This window comes from Macaca nemestrina, chromosome 13, assembly GCF_043159975.1.
Source record: "Macaca nemestrina isolate mMacNem1 chromosome 13, mMacNem.hap1, whole genome shotgun sequence".
Taxonomy (NCBI): Eukaryota; Metazoa; Chordata; class Mammalia; order Primates; family Cercopithecidae; genus Macaca; species Macaca nemestrina.
The window spans coordinates 2,028,154-2,042,652 of NC_092137.1; the positions used below are offsets into that span (position 1 = coordinate 2,028,154).

Genomic DNA, 14,499 nt, shown 5'->3' on the forward strand with positions numbered 1-14,499 from the left:
TACTGATGAGCACAGAGCCACCGGAGTCAGTGCGATCGCTGCAGGGAGAGGTCGCAGTGGCTGGGCTGACACGTTCAAGGTCACACCCCGAGGTGGGAAACTGGACCCTCCATGAGTCGCACGTTGTGCTGGTGTTGGGCCTGGGTGAACAGGCTGGATTTCAGAAAACGGGGAGGCCAAGGAAGGCCATTTCAAGGGAGTGTGCCTGCCTCGCCAAGGGCCAAGAGGGAAGGGCGTGATGTGGTCCTTGTACCGAGAAATATGCACACATTTTAAATGGTTGTTTTAAGAAAATAGAACTACACATTTTCAGATTTCTTACGCTGTCTTTAAGCCTTGCAGTGAAATACTTTGCATAGCTCTGAATGTGTCCCATCCTTCCTGTTCAAGGTAGAATCAAAGCAGTTCTCTCAGGAGAAGGTGAGTGCCTCAGTTTCCCTCCTGGCCTCACTACTGTTCTGTCTCTGTCCCCAAGCACCAGGCCAGGTGGCAACCAGATTTTACTCAGGATGGATGTCTGGGGAGCGGCGAGCAGAAGCAGATCTGTTTGATAATCAGATTATTGCCAGGAAAGAAATCTCCTCTAGAAGACCTTCATTCTGGTTCTTTCTTGACCTAGTGGGGCCACGCCTAAGCCTCTGCCTTCTTTGTTCAAGGGTCCAGCGAGGAAGAATGAACTTGCTGCTCCCTCCCCTACCTCAGGGCTCTTCAGTCTTAGGGCAGCCGTGCAGGTGAACTTCTCTGCCCTTCAAAGTGGGGCCCTATCTCTCTGTTCATGTGTTACAGGAAAAACACATTATTTAATCTTATTTATATCAATATAATATAATATATAGTTATATCTTAACAAAGATGTGCACTTTGGATTTCTGAAGTACAGTTCTGTCCATGTGCACATCTGCGGTGAGGTTTGAGGGCTGGAGCGATAGTGAATGTCTCTTCGGCCACCTGATTCCCAGGGTATTTTCAGTAATGTGCGGGGGAACGCTGCACTCTCAGGTCAGCAGGACATTTGAAGAAGAAATCTTTGTGAAGGAATTTCCAAATTTTGTAGTTATTTTAATTCCCAGAAAATAATTGGATTCTGTGGGCCCCTCTCGCTGGGTGTGGAAACAGACTCAGGGTTTGGGCCTGAGCCCCAGAGTCTGGGAGAGTGAGAAGGGGTGGGTCTTGGCATCCTCATCAACACGCGCTGCCTGGTGATGCATCCATGCATGGCCTTCGTGCCATCCGTGCCCAGCACTCCACGTCCAGCCTGGGACAGGCCCCCAGAGCACCTACACACACGCGTGACATTCCTCTCCTCATCTCCACACAGCTCCTGCTGACCCTGACCCACCCGTCCATCTGGGGCTCCTGAGCCCACACCCACTGCTCACCCCAGCAACCTTTCCCCATGGCCGGTGGCCAGAGCGGGCCTCTGGGTGACTCTCCTGGATGCTCTCTGCCCCACACCGAGTTCCCCCAGCTGACCCTACATGTGCCGCCATCGAAACCTCAGCACCTGCTGCCTCCCACCCCAGCCCTGCACCCCACTGCCAGAGCTCCGGACTGGCCTCTAACTGCAAAAGGCATCCGGGGAGACTGGAGAAGTAACGTCTCACTCAGGACAGAACTAAGGTCCTGCCAAGACCAGTGGCCTCAGGTGATCTGACTCCTGTGCTGCTCTGCTCTTCTAGAACTTTCTCCCTGCCCCTCCTCTGCTGGCATCCTGGTGTCTTCTAAGCATGCTGGGACTGTGTGTCCGCCATCTCCCCAAATATCAGACCAAGGGAGGACAGAGACCCGGCTTGTTCTCCCAGCTGGAGACTCAAGCTGAGTCTCCTTAGGACCAGGGTCCCGCGGGAGGATCACAGCTCAGAGAGCGCCAAACAATCGGTCCCTGGTTCTATAGGATAAATTATACCCTGCAGCAGAAAAACACACTCCGCAAAGCCCTTCAGCATCTAAGCTCTGCCTATCGTCCTCGTAGCTCTGGGGAGACCCCCGTGGTTCCAGCTGCACAGGTGAGGAAGGAGCCCTCATGGAGAACACAGGCTTCAGAACGCCCAGATTCCTGGTGCTGGAGACTTTTATCACTTGACTATGATGGAAGCTGCAAAAACACATTTTCCCTGAAATATGATGCAGTGATTAAAAATAAGATTATATGACTTACATGCTAAGCAGAAAAGCAGGTTTCAATCACACGGTGATTGCACAAAAATGCAAACATATCTGTGAGAGAGGTGAGATTACACATAGTTTTTCTTTTTTCCAGTTCTTTTCTTTCTCAATTTTTTGAGCTTATATTAGGTTTACATCCAAAAAATCATTTAAAAACTTCCTTGCTCGACTGATGTTTTCTCCCCTTCGCTAGAGGATGCATTTGTGCCAGAAGCAGGTGCTTTTATATATCAGGTGGATTTTGTATCCTTGTTCAGTGAGCTTGCATGATGAACACCGTCAGCACTTGGCCAAAGGAGAGGGACATGAACGGTGAGAGCTGAGGAACGGGACCTGGCCGCTCGCACGCCTGTGCTGGGACAGGCAGGGGCTCCAGGCACGGCCATGGCTGTGGGCAGTTCTGCTGAGCTCTGCTTGCTCTCATTGACTCTGAGACCAAAAATTGCCTAAAATAGGTCACCTGTTTGTATCCTAAATCGTAAAAAAAATCCATGATAATGACACCTTCCTAATTCGACACGAAAACTAATTGGGACCAGGGAAGTGCTGGGGTCCCCCTCCGTGGAGTAAGCTCTTCTCTGCAGGCAGTGCTAATTAATGCATCAGCAAGCTTGGGAGATAAATATCGAAGATACAGGTGGAAACAGGCTTCCGACAACTTGAAGGCCCCAATTATTAGCGATTTATGTGTTAATTATATTGGGTTTATTTAGTCACTGAAGGAGGTGGCCTACAGACCTCTTTGATAACACCTGATTAACTAAATTTGAATTTCTGCCCATGCTTGAAAGTAATCCAGTTGCATGGTTTTTCACAATAGCGGAACTGAGTCTTTCCACTAACTTCTATTGAGTGCTGCCCCAACGCTCGTCCCAAAGAGTGAGGTTTGCACTCATTTCACTGTGCAACGTGCAGGTATTCCATTCTGAAAATGGTAACACTGACATTTACGTCACATTTAGTTTTAATCTGTCTACAAACTGCATTAAACAAAAAAAGATACCAGTATATTAATAAAAAATTATTAACCTATTTGTCAATGGCTAAATAGTATAAGCCAGATGCTTAAAAAATATGAACTGTTCAGCTTCAGAAATGAAATATTCCCACAGGTTTGTTAGAATGTAATTCTAATTAGAATTAGGACAATTTCTATTGTTCTTTGTGTAGTAAAAACCACACAAAGAACAATGTAAAATAAGTGTAAGGTTCTCTTGGGCACTGCCCAGTGTGTATACCTGCTTGGTGTATGTGGACATTTAGGTTTGAATTAATGAAGATGAAATACCATCAAGAATGCACTTCCTCAGCCACGGCAGCCTCATTCCAGCAGCTTGTGACTTCCGTGTGGGACACCACAGAACAGGCAACTTCATCCCAGAAGGCTCCATCAGGCATTTCAGGCTCTCATTTCCATAACCAAGTCACATTTTATTCTGATTATTAGAAAGCTTTTTCTTAAAAAACATCAGGTAAGTGTGGGATGTCCAACTTCTTTAAATTCTTATACTATTCTTTGGAGGCAGATGAGATGTCTCCATCTCTCATTCATGAATAGAAACATGTAATCACCTGTAGAACCTAGCGACTTTAAGAATGTCATTAAATGGAATTCACTAGTGCCAGAAACCTCTTTCTGTAAAAATGCAACAATAGAATATAACAGAAGAGAAGAGAAGAGAAGAGAAGAGAAGAGAAGAGAAGAGAAGAGAAGAGAAGTAATTTCCCTGAGTCATCACCCCTGGAAGGCCACAGATCACATGTAAGAGAGAGCACAGCGACAGGTTGAAATTGCAGACGTGACTGTGAGCTTTCCTGCTTCCCAGGCCCCTGTGCACTCAATGGCCCTTGAGTTCCTTCAAAGCCTTTCACTCAAGAAAGGGCCTGGGAGAGAATGAGTCTCGCTCCTGGACAGCCCAAATCCTTGTCAGTCATTTCCCAAAGGGAGCATCGACTTTATTTCCAATTTCATTCATTTTGCTCCAGGGAATTACAAATTAGCGAAGTGTTTACTACATTAAAACCTCAGAGGCACAATTAAAGGACATAACCTCCTCATTCTGACTCTACTCTCCCATCACAGAGTACTGGCTTCTCATCCTGCTGGCTGCCCGAAGTCAGATGTGGGGGCCCATGAAGTCTAAGAAAGCTCACTTCTCAGAGCCACTCCAGAGGAGCCCAGAATCCCCTCAAGTTAGAAGAGGCCAAATTTAATTAGACGTGAAATATGAAGAGACCTCAGACAATGTAACACGTCTCATGAAAGGAAATGTGTCCATCTTTGAAACCTAGACCAAAAAATAACAAAAAATGTGTGTGTAAAATAATAATATATGTTTATAGTTTAGTAATATATGTGTATATATATTTTAAAGAACTTTAAAACTTCAGTACTTAAAATTATAAGGACAATAAATTCTTCCTTCTGTTCATGTGTGACAGAAATACTGTACATGTTAAAAAGTCATCCAGAAGTTAAAAAATCAATGTATTTAAAAATTTTTGAAATAGATTGTATAAGATGCATTATTTTACATTTGATTTGATGACAAATGATTTTTGTTTGAAAGTATGCAATACAATTCAATAGTTTCTGATGTTTGTATTAAATGTTTCATATTCTTAAAATGAAAGAATGGAATGCTAAGAAATATTTCATTAAAAATCTTCCTCATGATTTTCTTCTGAATTTAAAATGCTCCAAAATTTGACACAAAAAAACCAAAAACCTCACAAAGCCAGCTTTGGTGAGCAGTTAGAAATTTACCTTAATTGCCTGAGAGATTCGAGCTCCCTATCTCTGAGTTCAACCAAGCCACCATCCTTGAAAACGGCCTTTTAAATGGCTTAAGGCAAACAGATCAATTTGGTCAAGAAGCCGGTAAATATGGCAAATTAAAGATAAAATAAAATGTCCATAGAAGCCACCCTCTCTTTAGCAAACAGTATGCTGATTCTGCCAAAGTGTGAGGCTGCAAAGGTAAAACCATTCTCGAACTGAGCAATGAATGAAGTAAGGTAAGATGGAGAAAGCTTTTTTTGTTTTTATTTTTTGAGACAGAGTCTCACTCTGTCACCCAGGCTGGAGTGCAGTGGCACGATCTTGGCTCACTGCAACCTCTGTCTCCTGGGTTCCCGTGATTCTTGTGCCTCAGCCTCTTGAGTAGCTAGAAAACTTTTAAATGAGACTTGAATTATTTTCTTAACTGACTGTAGATTGGGCAGTCAGGTCTACACGTAGCATGTTTCATTCAGTTTTCAGAAGAATGAATGATGAAATATAAATGAAAAATGGAAAAGTTTCATTTTGTGGGGATTTTTGTACATGGTTGTTGTCAATTGTAACAGGTATTGAATGTCAGGTGTGTGCTACCAGCACTGTCCCACTTCACAGGGAAGGAAACTGAGGCACAGGGAGATTGACAGTGCTCCCCAGTGACTGGAAAACCCATGCTCTGTGTTTTCTTTTGCACAGAGAACCTCTTCATGAAAAGCAGAGCACCTTGGCCACTGGCCTCAGATCCTGCCACCCCTTGCCTCCTTATATTACCTAAGTCTGAGATTTTACTCAGTGAATTTCAATATTTTCTTCATCAAAACCATGACAATGGCGAGGCATAAACAGACCTACACTACATTTCAAATATAGCTGGAGAACTTTAGGAACGTTTCATCAAGCCGTTTAAAAAGCTAAACACTAAAGATTCTCGACGTGGTTGTTGTTTTCTTTTTGGCTGGCCTGTGCGTCAGTATAGTTAGTTAAAATAAGTAAGATTCAGCCCAAACCCCAATGCGGGTCCCTCCCTTAATAATCCAGGTCTCAGGCTTACTGTGAGAAGAGGAGGAGGCAGGAAGAAAGATTTGCAGCAGGGACCCTCCCCACTTACAGCCCTATCCACTGGGCCAGGGAGGCTCCTGCTGCTGGGCTCGCCCTGACAGTGGACTTGAGAAATGGAAGGAAAGACCGAGGCACTTCTGGCTCATCCTCCCTCAACAAGAAACTCCGTGAACCAAGACCTGAGTGGTTTATTGTTGGTTTGCCGGTTCATTTGTGTGTGTGTGTGTGCGCGCGTGCCTGGAGTCATTGTGAAACATTCTGATTTTAGAAGTTTTACTTATTATGCTTAATTGTATTTCCTATATTTTAATTTCTCCTACTCATTATGATAAAATACAACTCCAATAGGCTGTATTTTGTAGGATATTTTCTGTAAATGCCATAGTGCAAACTTTATAAACCATTTACAGATGTGAAAATATAAATGGTAGAACTGGGTCCCTGGAGGAGCAAGTTCAAAATGCATTTAGCTGATTGTGAGGAGTGGGCGTGCCAGCGTTCCACCAGGGATGTGGCACAGTGCCGGGGAGGTGGCCACCGCCGGTGGGTCCCAGCTCAGCTCCCTGTGCGGGTCACAGGGAAACTGCACGAGGCCAAGTGTGGAAACAAAAATAAATTCTGTGTGTGTGTGTGCATGTGGAGGGCTGTAGTCATCACTAAATGTAAACCCTTAATTCTCAATCACAAAGCAGCACACTGAAGGTGATGTTATTAATGACCGAGGAGCAGGCATGAAGCGTGGGAAAGCTTCTGAGTCAGGCTTTGTCCTGATTTTGAGGAGCAAGCGTGAAGCGTGGGAAAGCTTCTGAGTCGGGCTCTGTCCTTGCAGTTGATAGTCTGTGCATCTCCACTGAGCAGTCCAACCACCCGTTCCTCAGTTCTCACATCCGTGAAATGGGTCTAAGCACCTCTTCCCCCTTTTCCTCACGAAGACGACAGTCTGTGCAGAAGCATTTTGTCCACTGTCGGGCACCCCACAAGCCTGCAGCGTTTCAGCACAAGCAGGGACCACCACAGATCTGGGGAAGGCTCTCGGGCAGGCACGCAATCCCTGTGGCCTGGGCGGCGCTTGCTGGAGTCCCAGCGGACCCTGTGCGCCGGAGGGACCCGCACCTGAGAAACCCCAGGCCATCGCTTCTTCTCCCCGAGATATTCCCACTCACGCACATCGCTGGTCACGTGCACCCAGGTGCTCTCGGGAGAGCCAAGTCAGCTGCTGAATGGTTCGATCTTTTATAACAGAAAGAAGGGTGCTACAAGAGCAATCTTGGAAGTGGGAGATCACACAGATCCCCTCCCAATGTGGAGGCTGAAATCACACAACTTTCTGTCCTAAAAGAGCTGAATTTACACAGAGGTCAGCTCGTTCCCCTGATAAGGAAATACGGCCTCCTGTTAAAGAAACTAGACCCCAGCCGAGGCCAGTTGTAATTCACAGAGTTCTGTGGATTGACTATTGTAAACTGTGAAAGCAAAAGATTACTGAAATGAGGATTATTCCTAAGAACGTGGTGAGCAGTCAAAGCGGGCGACCCTCCTGCACCCTAACAATGGAAGCTGTGGGGTGAGCAAAGCTCACATCTGTCTCCAGGAGAGCCTGGCGAATAATCTCCCTGTGCCTGTTATGTTTACAGCAGAGAATCCAAGCCCCAGGATGGGCTAGAAATAAGTAGCCTTAGCAAAAAGCAACATCTTGACCCACGTTCAAAATGCTAATTCTTTGACTTATGACGTATTTTAAAATGCATGTAACCAGGTTAAAAAGATGTGTTAGATGTGGCTAAAATTCCTGCATGCTCAAGCTGAAAAATGCCTAGGATACGAGCTTAGAGGTTACAGAGCGTACGAGACCGTCGCGAAGGCCGAGGGACCAAGAGTACAACCCGCTCACTTCCGGGATGACTCAGGCCAAGCTCAGACTCCAGGAAAACCAACAAGTAGCCCGAGGTTCTTTTTCCTACAAGGAGTTACATAATGTCGGGACTCCTGGTATTATAAGATAAAGGCAAGGATAGTAAGGAGGAATCTTAATTTGGCCAACCAAAGCATAAATGGAAGCCGATTTGTGGGCTCCTCTTCAGAGCCACTTCCCTGTGATCGAAATCAGTTTGTATTTGGCTTACTTTGGTTATACCTACACCATGCCCATGTCTACAATGGCACACACATCTGGAAGCAGAAAAAAATAATTCCTGGCTGGGAGAATACAGTTCCTAAAGACAATGAAAAAGAAAAAGAAAAGGCTGACCAGCTGCGATAGGTTTTGCAAGCGCTCTTTCCTGCTGTTTGTTTCAGGGAATCCTAGCAAATGAAATGTCACGAGAAGAAATCTTACAGGGAATCAGAGCTCATGGTGGGCAGAGTTCTCATCCCCCAAAAACTCTAATCTGCATTCTTTTTTGTTTTTTGGCCTGTGATCTCAGTGAATATCACAGCCAGGCAGGGCTCACGGCGACTCTGGGAGGTCGGCTCCTAGAAAGGGCATACAAGGTGACGGTGAATTCCACCTTGAAGCATCGATGCGCAAAAGTCTGCCAGGCACAGAGGCTTTCGGAACTGGGCGTCCCTCCTCCGTCTGCCTCCCCGAAGTGTCCCTTTTACCCTGGGGGCTTCCTTCCTGACTTCTGAGCCTCTGAGCTATGTCTTCAACACCAGATGGGCTACAGAGCAAAGAAAGCAACAGTCCCAGAGTTGGAGTAAGATTCAGGTGCACATTAAATTTTAATCCAGTTTCAGTTTACATGTTACACGTAATTGGACATGAGGTTATGAATTTTCTTTTCGAAACGTCCCACGTTTGCTGCTCTGGGTAAGAACCAGGCAAAGTGTTATCTCAGGAAGTTTAAGAGCTTAGAGGATCCAAGAGCGAGAGTTTATCTGGAAAATTTGCTTTGTCCATGATCAAGAATGTCCTGTTAAAGGCCAAATATCACAATTCAGCGTTGGAAGTGACAAGAAGAAAATTTCCAGAAAGTTCCATTTGTTAGCTGACACGTAGAGAAGAGTTTCAGAGGTAATTGGGGCCCACTTTCTACCATGTGTTTATGAATGATTAGAGGTTGTGGCAGGATACAGTGAATGGTTTAACGTCATGCTGTTAATCAGGGATGCTGCTGCTGCAGGACAAAATGACCAAACCCTTGAAAATATACACAAAGAATATTAAAAAGGACTCATGCGTGAATTATTCTAAAGAAAGTTGTTGCAAGTCATGAGGGGCTCAGTCCATGTTCCCGGGCTTGAGAAACCCACCCAACAGATCTTGCTGACCCAGATCCAACAGGTAACAGACAAAGGGTGTCACCAATTACAAGGTTAAAGAAAAGAAATTATAACCTATGGTTATACCATCAAGTAAAATTTGGTCATTGAAACATTAGTGTTTTTACAGAAGATGCTTGACTGAAATTCTTAGTTTTGAAGATCCATTCATAGAAAAGGACCATTTAAGAAAATCAGTCAAGTTCAGATTTCCCAGAAAGGCTCTATCAGAATAGGATTTACTTTTTGCAAAGATAAGTTTAGACACGAGTGTGGCTTTTTGAGCAACCACAATTAGGAAAAGGCCATCCACCTCCTGGAAGATACAGTCTCCCCTCCAAGACAAGGCAGGAAGGAGGGGCTGCCCATGCCCACCCTGCCCTGGAAGGCACGAAGAGCTAACCGGCTCCCTCGGAAAATGCTAAAGGTGGGGACCATCACACCGTCTTGCAAGATGAAGTTAAGAGAAGAAGAAAGTGCTGATGCTGGAGAAACAGCAAGCTGGCCCGGAATTTCAAACCAACATAAGCCACCAAGCCCAACGTGAAGGGATGCAAGCCAAAGAGAACGAATCCCTGCAGTCTCTGACCAGTTAGAGGCAACACTAGAAGCAACTTTTACAGCGGTTGTTTTCCTGTCTACAGCTGGCCTGTTGGAACTGGAGATGTGCCAATCTTTTGCAAAGTGTCCCTCATCAAGAAATTCAAAGGAATGTTGCCATGTTCTGATGTATTGGCCAAGTTCCCAGGGGAGTTAGTCATGTTTTGACCATGAGGGAAATGTGGTTTCCAGCCATACAAAAGATGCCTGAACAAAGCGGGTTGAATTGCTCTTGCTAATGCTGTCGTTTTGAGATCCTAAAGCTACTTTGTCCATGAGGAACTGTTTTGGATGAGGCTACAGACTTTACAGCCGTTAGGTAAGAGGAAGCCCTCCAGGCATTTACATTCCATGAAGAAAGTTCCAAGGGTCTTGTGGCGAAAGAGCTAGTTCAGGAAGTCACTGAACATAAGCAGGTGATCTATGGCCCTAGGGCCTTGGACAGGGATCCTGTAAAAGATGACATGGGTGTGAAACAGAAGCCTACACTTTGCAGTAGTCCTGGTCTATCGTCAGGGGTCTGGGATGCCAGTCCTGGTCTATCGTCAGGGGTCTGGGATGCCAGTCCTGGTCTATCGTCAGGGGTCTGGGATGCCAGTCCTGGTCTATCGTCAGGGGTCTGGGAGGTGGGGAGGGATGATTGGGAAAGAGATCAAATGTGGGTTGAAAAGCAGCATTCTCTTTGCGTGGATAACAATGCTTTTTCCAAACAAAAGGAAAACCAAGCAATTTGACATAATGATATGGCATGTCCAATAATTTAAAGGGATTATCTGGGGACTCTTGGCTCTTATCGCACTGTGAGCATCTCCCAGGTCTCGCCCTCTTTCCCTGTGTGCACCTGCACCTATGCTCTCCCTGGAGTGCGGAGGCTTTGGGACTCCCTCCGTGACTTCTACCCGCTTCTTCCAAACCTGTCTGGCCCTGCATCTAGAGATGTCTAGGCGAAGGAGGGAAACCTCAGGGTGGCAGTATAAATGTAGGTGTTTCACCCTTTTGCCAGATTTATGCTTAAAAATGGCAGGCATAGAGAAGAGGGAGGTAAAACTCTAGAATGAGGTGTGTCTGGTTGAATTCCACGACTCTCCGGATCCCTGAACCGCGAGCTGACACTGTCCTAAAGAGTATTCATGACTAAGACCACGGTGTATTTAAGAAAATAGCTATTATGATGGTAGATTTTGTCATGAGTGCTACTTAAGTATCCATATTGTAAATACTCCTATGAATTTATTTTAAAAATTAAATGTTGATTATTTAGTCATTTTCTAAAAATTTGAGTAACTGTAAAATTTCCCTTCCATATGCATGCATATCTGGAGAAAACACTCATGCTTTAGGAAATTCCAGATAGGAAGGATATGACATGAACAAGCTGGAGGTATGTCAGGGGAAAAGGCAGAATGGGTTGTGTGGAAAAGTGGCTGAAATTCCGAGGACTCAATCACGTTTCTATATCAAGGCACTGGGGTGCACAGGCCATGTTTTTTAACAGACATTTTTCTTTGCAAATGACACATCATTTTTTTTTCGTGAACTACTGAGTGCATGGATTTTTAAAAGAGAATTATTGTCATTAAATCTTACTTGAGTTCTTGGGAGCTGGTGGCCAGCATACTTCGAATGCTTTTGTCCGCCAGGGGGCAGCCAGATAGACTGTAAGACAGGCCGGGACAGGCAGGTCAGTCAACCGCGAAGCGCATAACTCCCGAACAAACACAACATAAAAACCAAAATTAAAGAGTTTAATGCAGAAAAGCAATGGGCAAGTGCTGTATATTGAATTTTTTTTTGCATAATTAATTCTGAATTGGTTCGAATATAAATTTAAGAAAATGTTTCTGTTAATAAGAAATTGTTTAAAAAATAAGATAAAACATTTGTGCTCTTTGGCTTCAATGCTTAAGAAGAATTTTGCAAATTTAGGTTGTTTATTTGAAGATAAAAGACATTATACAACACATAAATTAGCATGCTTTTGAAGGTCAACATATAGCACTTAAAGGGTTGACACAGAATTCAACATTTTTACTTTGACAGCATTGTTGAGGTAAGCTGAAAACAATAAATTGAAAAGACAGAATCCACCATGAGAAAAATGAAGTCACACCTTCTGTGTGAGGCGTAATTACCAGTCACATGACCACTCCCATCACACCCTGGAGTTGGACATCTGCCACCAAACAAAAACAAAAACAGCCAAAATAGTAAGTATGTTTTAAAAAAAAAACTTTTAAAAAAGTTTCATTGTTTCCAGTTTAGCTGCAATGTCTGCAAGGGGATTTAAGCACCCTGAAGAAAAGCGGCAAAATGCACGGGTTAAATGAAAATGACGCCCCCGTCCAACAGAGCGTCATTGGGAACAGGCAAGTGCACGGTGAGCTGCTCACTCTACTGACCCGGCAATCGGAAACATTTATATGCTGCGAATGTCGCATGCTCAAACGGCAAGGCATATACAGATCCGGTTTTTAAAAATCAGCCAAAGAATGGGAAGATTAAGAAGATTCATAATTTCACCTCACAGCATGCTTACGTTATTAAATCCTTTTTGCTCTCCTTGCACTGAGGGTACTTGGGTTTGGGACTTGGGATGGTCACCTCCCCGGGATACCGTCTTTCTTCTAGAGCCTCCTGGAATGGGTCCAAGTCTTCTGGCTGTGGGCAAAACACAGCTTCAGAGCCACACGGATGATCACATGGCGCACAGACTGAGGGAGGCGGTTCGTGGCTCTGGGGTGGCCTCTGATCTTACACCTCTTTCTGCTGTATCTTTAAGATCCTCTTTGTCCTGATAATGCCCCTTCTGAAAATGCATATTGAGCTTTTCTTCCACTGCTCTAAACTAAAATGATGGTCACCTGTCAGTGGTCAGGGCCCTTATTCAATATTCACCTGGCCGTGCTCACCACATGGACACACACACGGTCCGGCAGCCAGAGACTACGTTTAACTTGGTCTTCCTCATTCAGCATTCAGCACACACCTGCGGGTGGGCTGCTTTATCCAACACTTGCCTGCAAGATTCAACACTGGAACTACAGTGTGTGAGGGCTAAGCTTTCCCCCACCATTGGTCAGGATTTTGCAAGCACGTGCTTTAAGATTCGGGGTAATGGAGACCAATTTAGAGGAAAGTAACTGTGAATTTCCTTTTCGGTTGTGTGTTCACCTGCAGTAACGTGGATGTTTCTACAGGTGGCGATGCTCGGCAGACACATTTCCTAAGTCTAGCTACATGGGAAGGTTTGTTTTCCATGACGATCCAGGATGAAGACACGTCTGTCATTTTGTGGGCTTTTACTTTCAACTAAAATAAATTTGGAGATTCAACCACCATGTGCCTTATTTGGTAGTAACGATTCAACACTGCAGGAGAAAAAAATACTTAGACATTTAGCTTGCCACTCTGATTTGGTTCTTTTTCACGATGCCTGGATACTGAAATCAATTTGAACAATGCAGATAACAGGCTTATAAGCAGGTGCCCTCTCTGCCAATTTCTACATGGGGCTAATGTTTCTTTCTTTTTTTTTTTTTCTATTTCCTTGCTTCTGTAAGACACTAGTGCTTTGATGGTGGTCTCTCCATTGTACTAAAAATAAATTTCATTTTTCAGTGAATAAAGAGGATGTCATAGTTCTCAGAATCAAAGACTTTTAAGTCAGTACATAAAGAAAACATTTTTCTTTATTTCTTTTCAAAGCCTAAAGGGCATTATATCTATTTTAATAACCTGAATTTGAACACTGTAGCTACTTCAAAAATGTGTTCTTGACATAGATGTTTTAGTAATACAGTCATAAACAAAGATTTAGGTGATGGTACTAGAATAATTTATTCAAGGCTAGAGTAAACTCTTTTGAATACTTTAGGTTTCTTAGAGAAGGGACACTGTCCTTAGTTTTGAAGAGCTAGTTAATTAACAGCACACAGTTAACCATTTAAGTATCTAAGACTCCTATTAAAATTCTCTACCAGCAAGGAAAATCCAGTATTGTTCCAACAGGACACCCAGAAAAATGAAATCACATGCTATTTATATGTTTTCTTAAAGTAATCATTTGTAACAAAACATATTTGTTAGAAAATAAACTTTATCACTTACAAGAGTCAATAGTTAGTTTCACTCTAATCAGTGTTAGTCACAAATCTCTTCTGGGTCAACAAAAACTGTTTTCTAAGTCTCCTCAGTTAAAGGTCATATTTAAAGAGAAAATATATTTTCTCATAAGGTATGTGCAAATGGCACTTCTTTCAGCTGGGGCCCCATTTTAAAGTCTGGCAGTTAACACAGGCTCAATGAAAAGGACATACAGTAATGTCTTTGGACTCGTCCTCGTCTATCCTCCGGGGTTTCATTTTGGTGTAGTCTACGGGCAAGTCCCAGCAGTCACCCTCGCCCAGCTGGAAACACCGGTTGTTCATCACTGCCTGCTGCTGGGGGGACATGGGCTCCAGGGGGGTCAGGATGGGGCAGCAGCTGTCCCGCGGCCTCTGCTTGTTCATGCTGAGGTCCAGGGTCCCGTTCTCATCCACCTCCATGTCAGGGTTCTGTTGGTAGAAAGACATGGTGACTGTGCTTGGCCTGGCACCTTGTAACACCACGGGTCCTTCCTCCCAGACTGCAGTCTT

The 14,499-nt window shown here is 44.3% G+C and overlaps 1 protein-coding gene across 31 annotated transcripts in view; it reads right to left on the reverse strand.

The window, feature by feature from the left end:
* The window catches only part of LOC105497564 (myelin transcription factor 1 like), a 533,126-nt gene that overhangs the window by 85,957 nt on the left and 432,670 nt on the right, over positions 1–14,499 (reverse strand). For 18 of the 31 annotated variants that reach the window (XM_071076157.1, XM_071076158.1, XM_071076139.1 and 15 more), the window contains 4 exons: positions 14,182–14,418; positions 12,402–12,523; positions 11,976–12,038; positions 11,453–11,521 (listed from right to left, as the gene is read on the reverse strand). In XM_071076157.1, coding sequence (XP_070932258.1) covers positions 11,453–11,521; positions 11,976–12,038; positions 12,402–12,523; positions 14,182–14,418 — 491 coding nt within the window. The remainder of the gene's footprint in view (positions 1–11,452; positions 11,522–11,975; positions 12,039–12,401; positions 12,524–14,181; positions 14,419–14,499) is intronic. The other 13 variants (XM_071076159.1, XM_071076147.1, XM_071076148.1 and 10 more) reach the window with 1 other exon arrangement.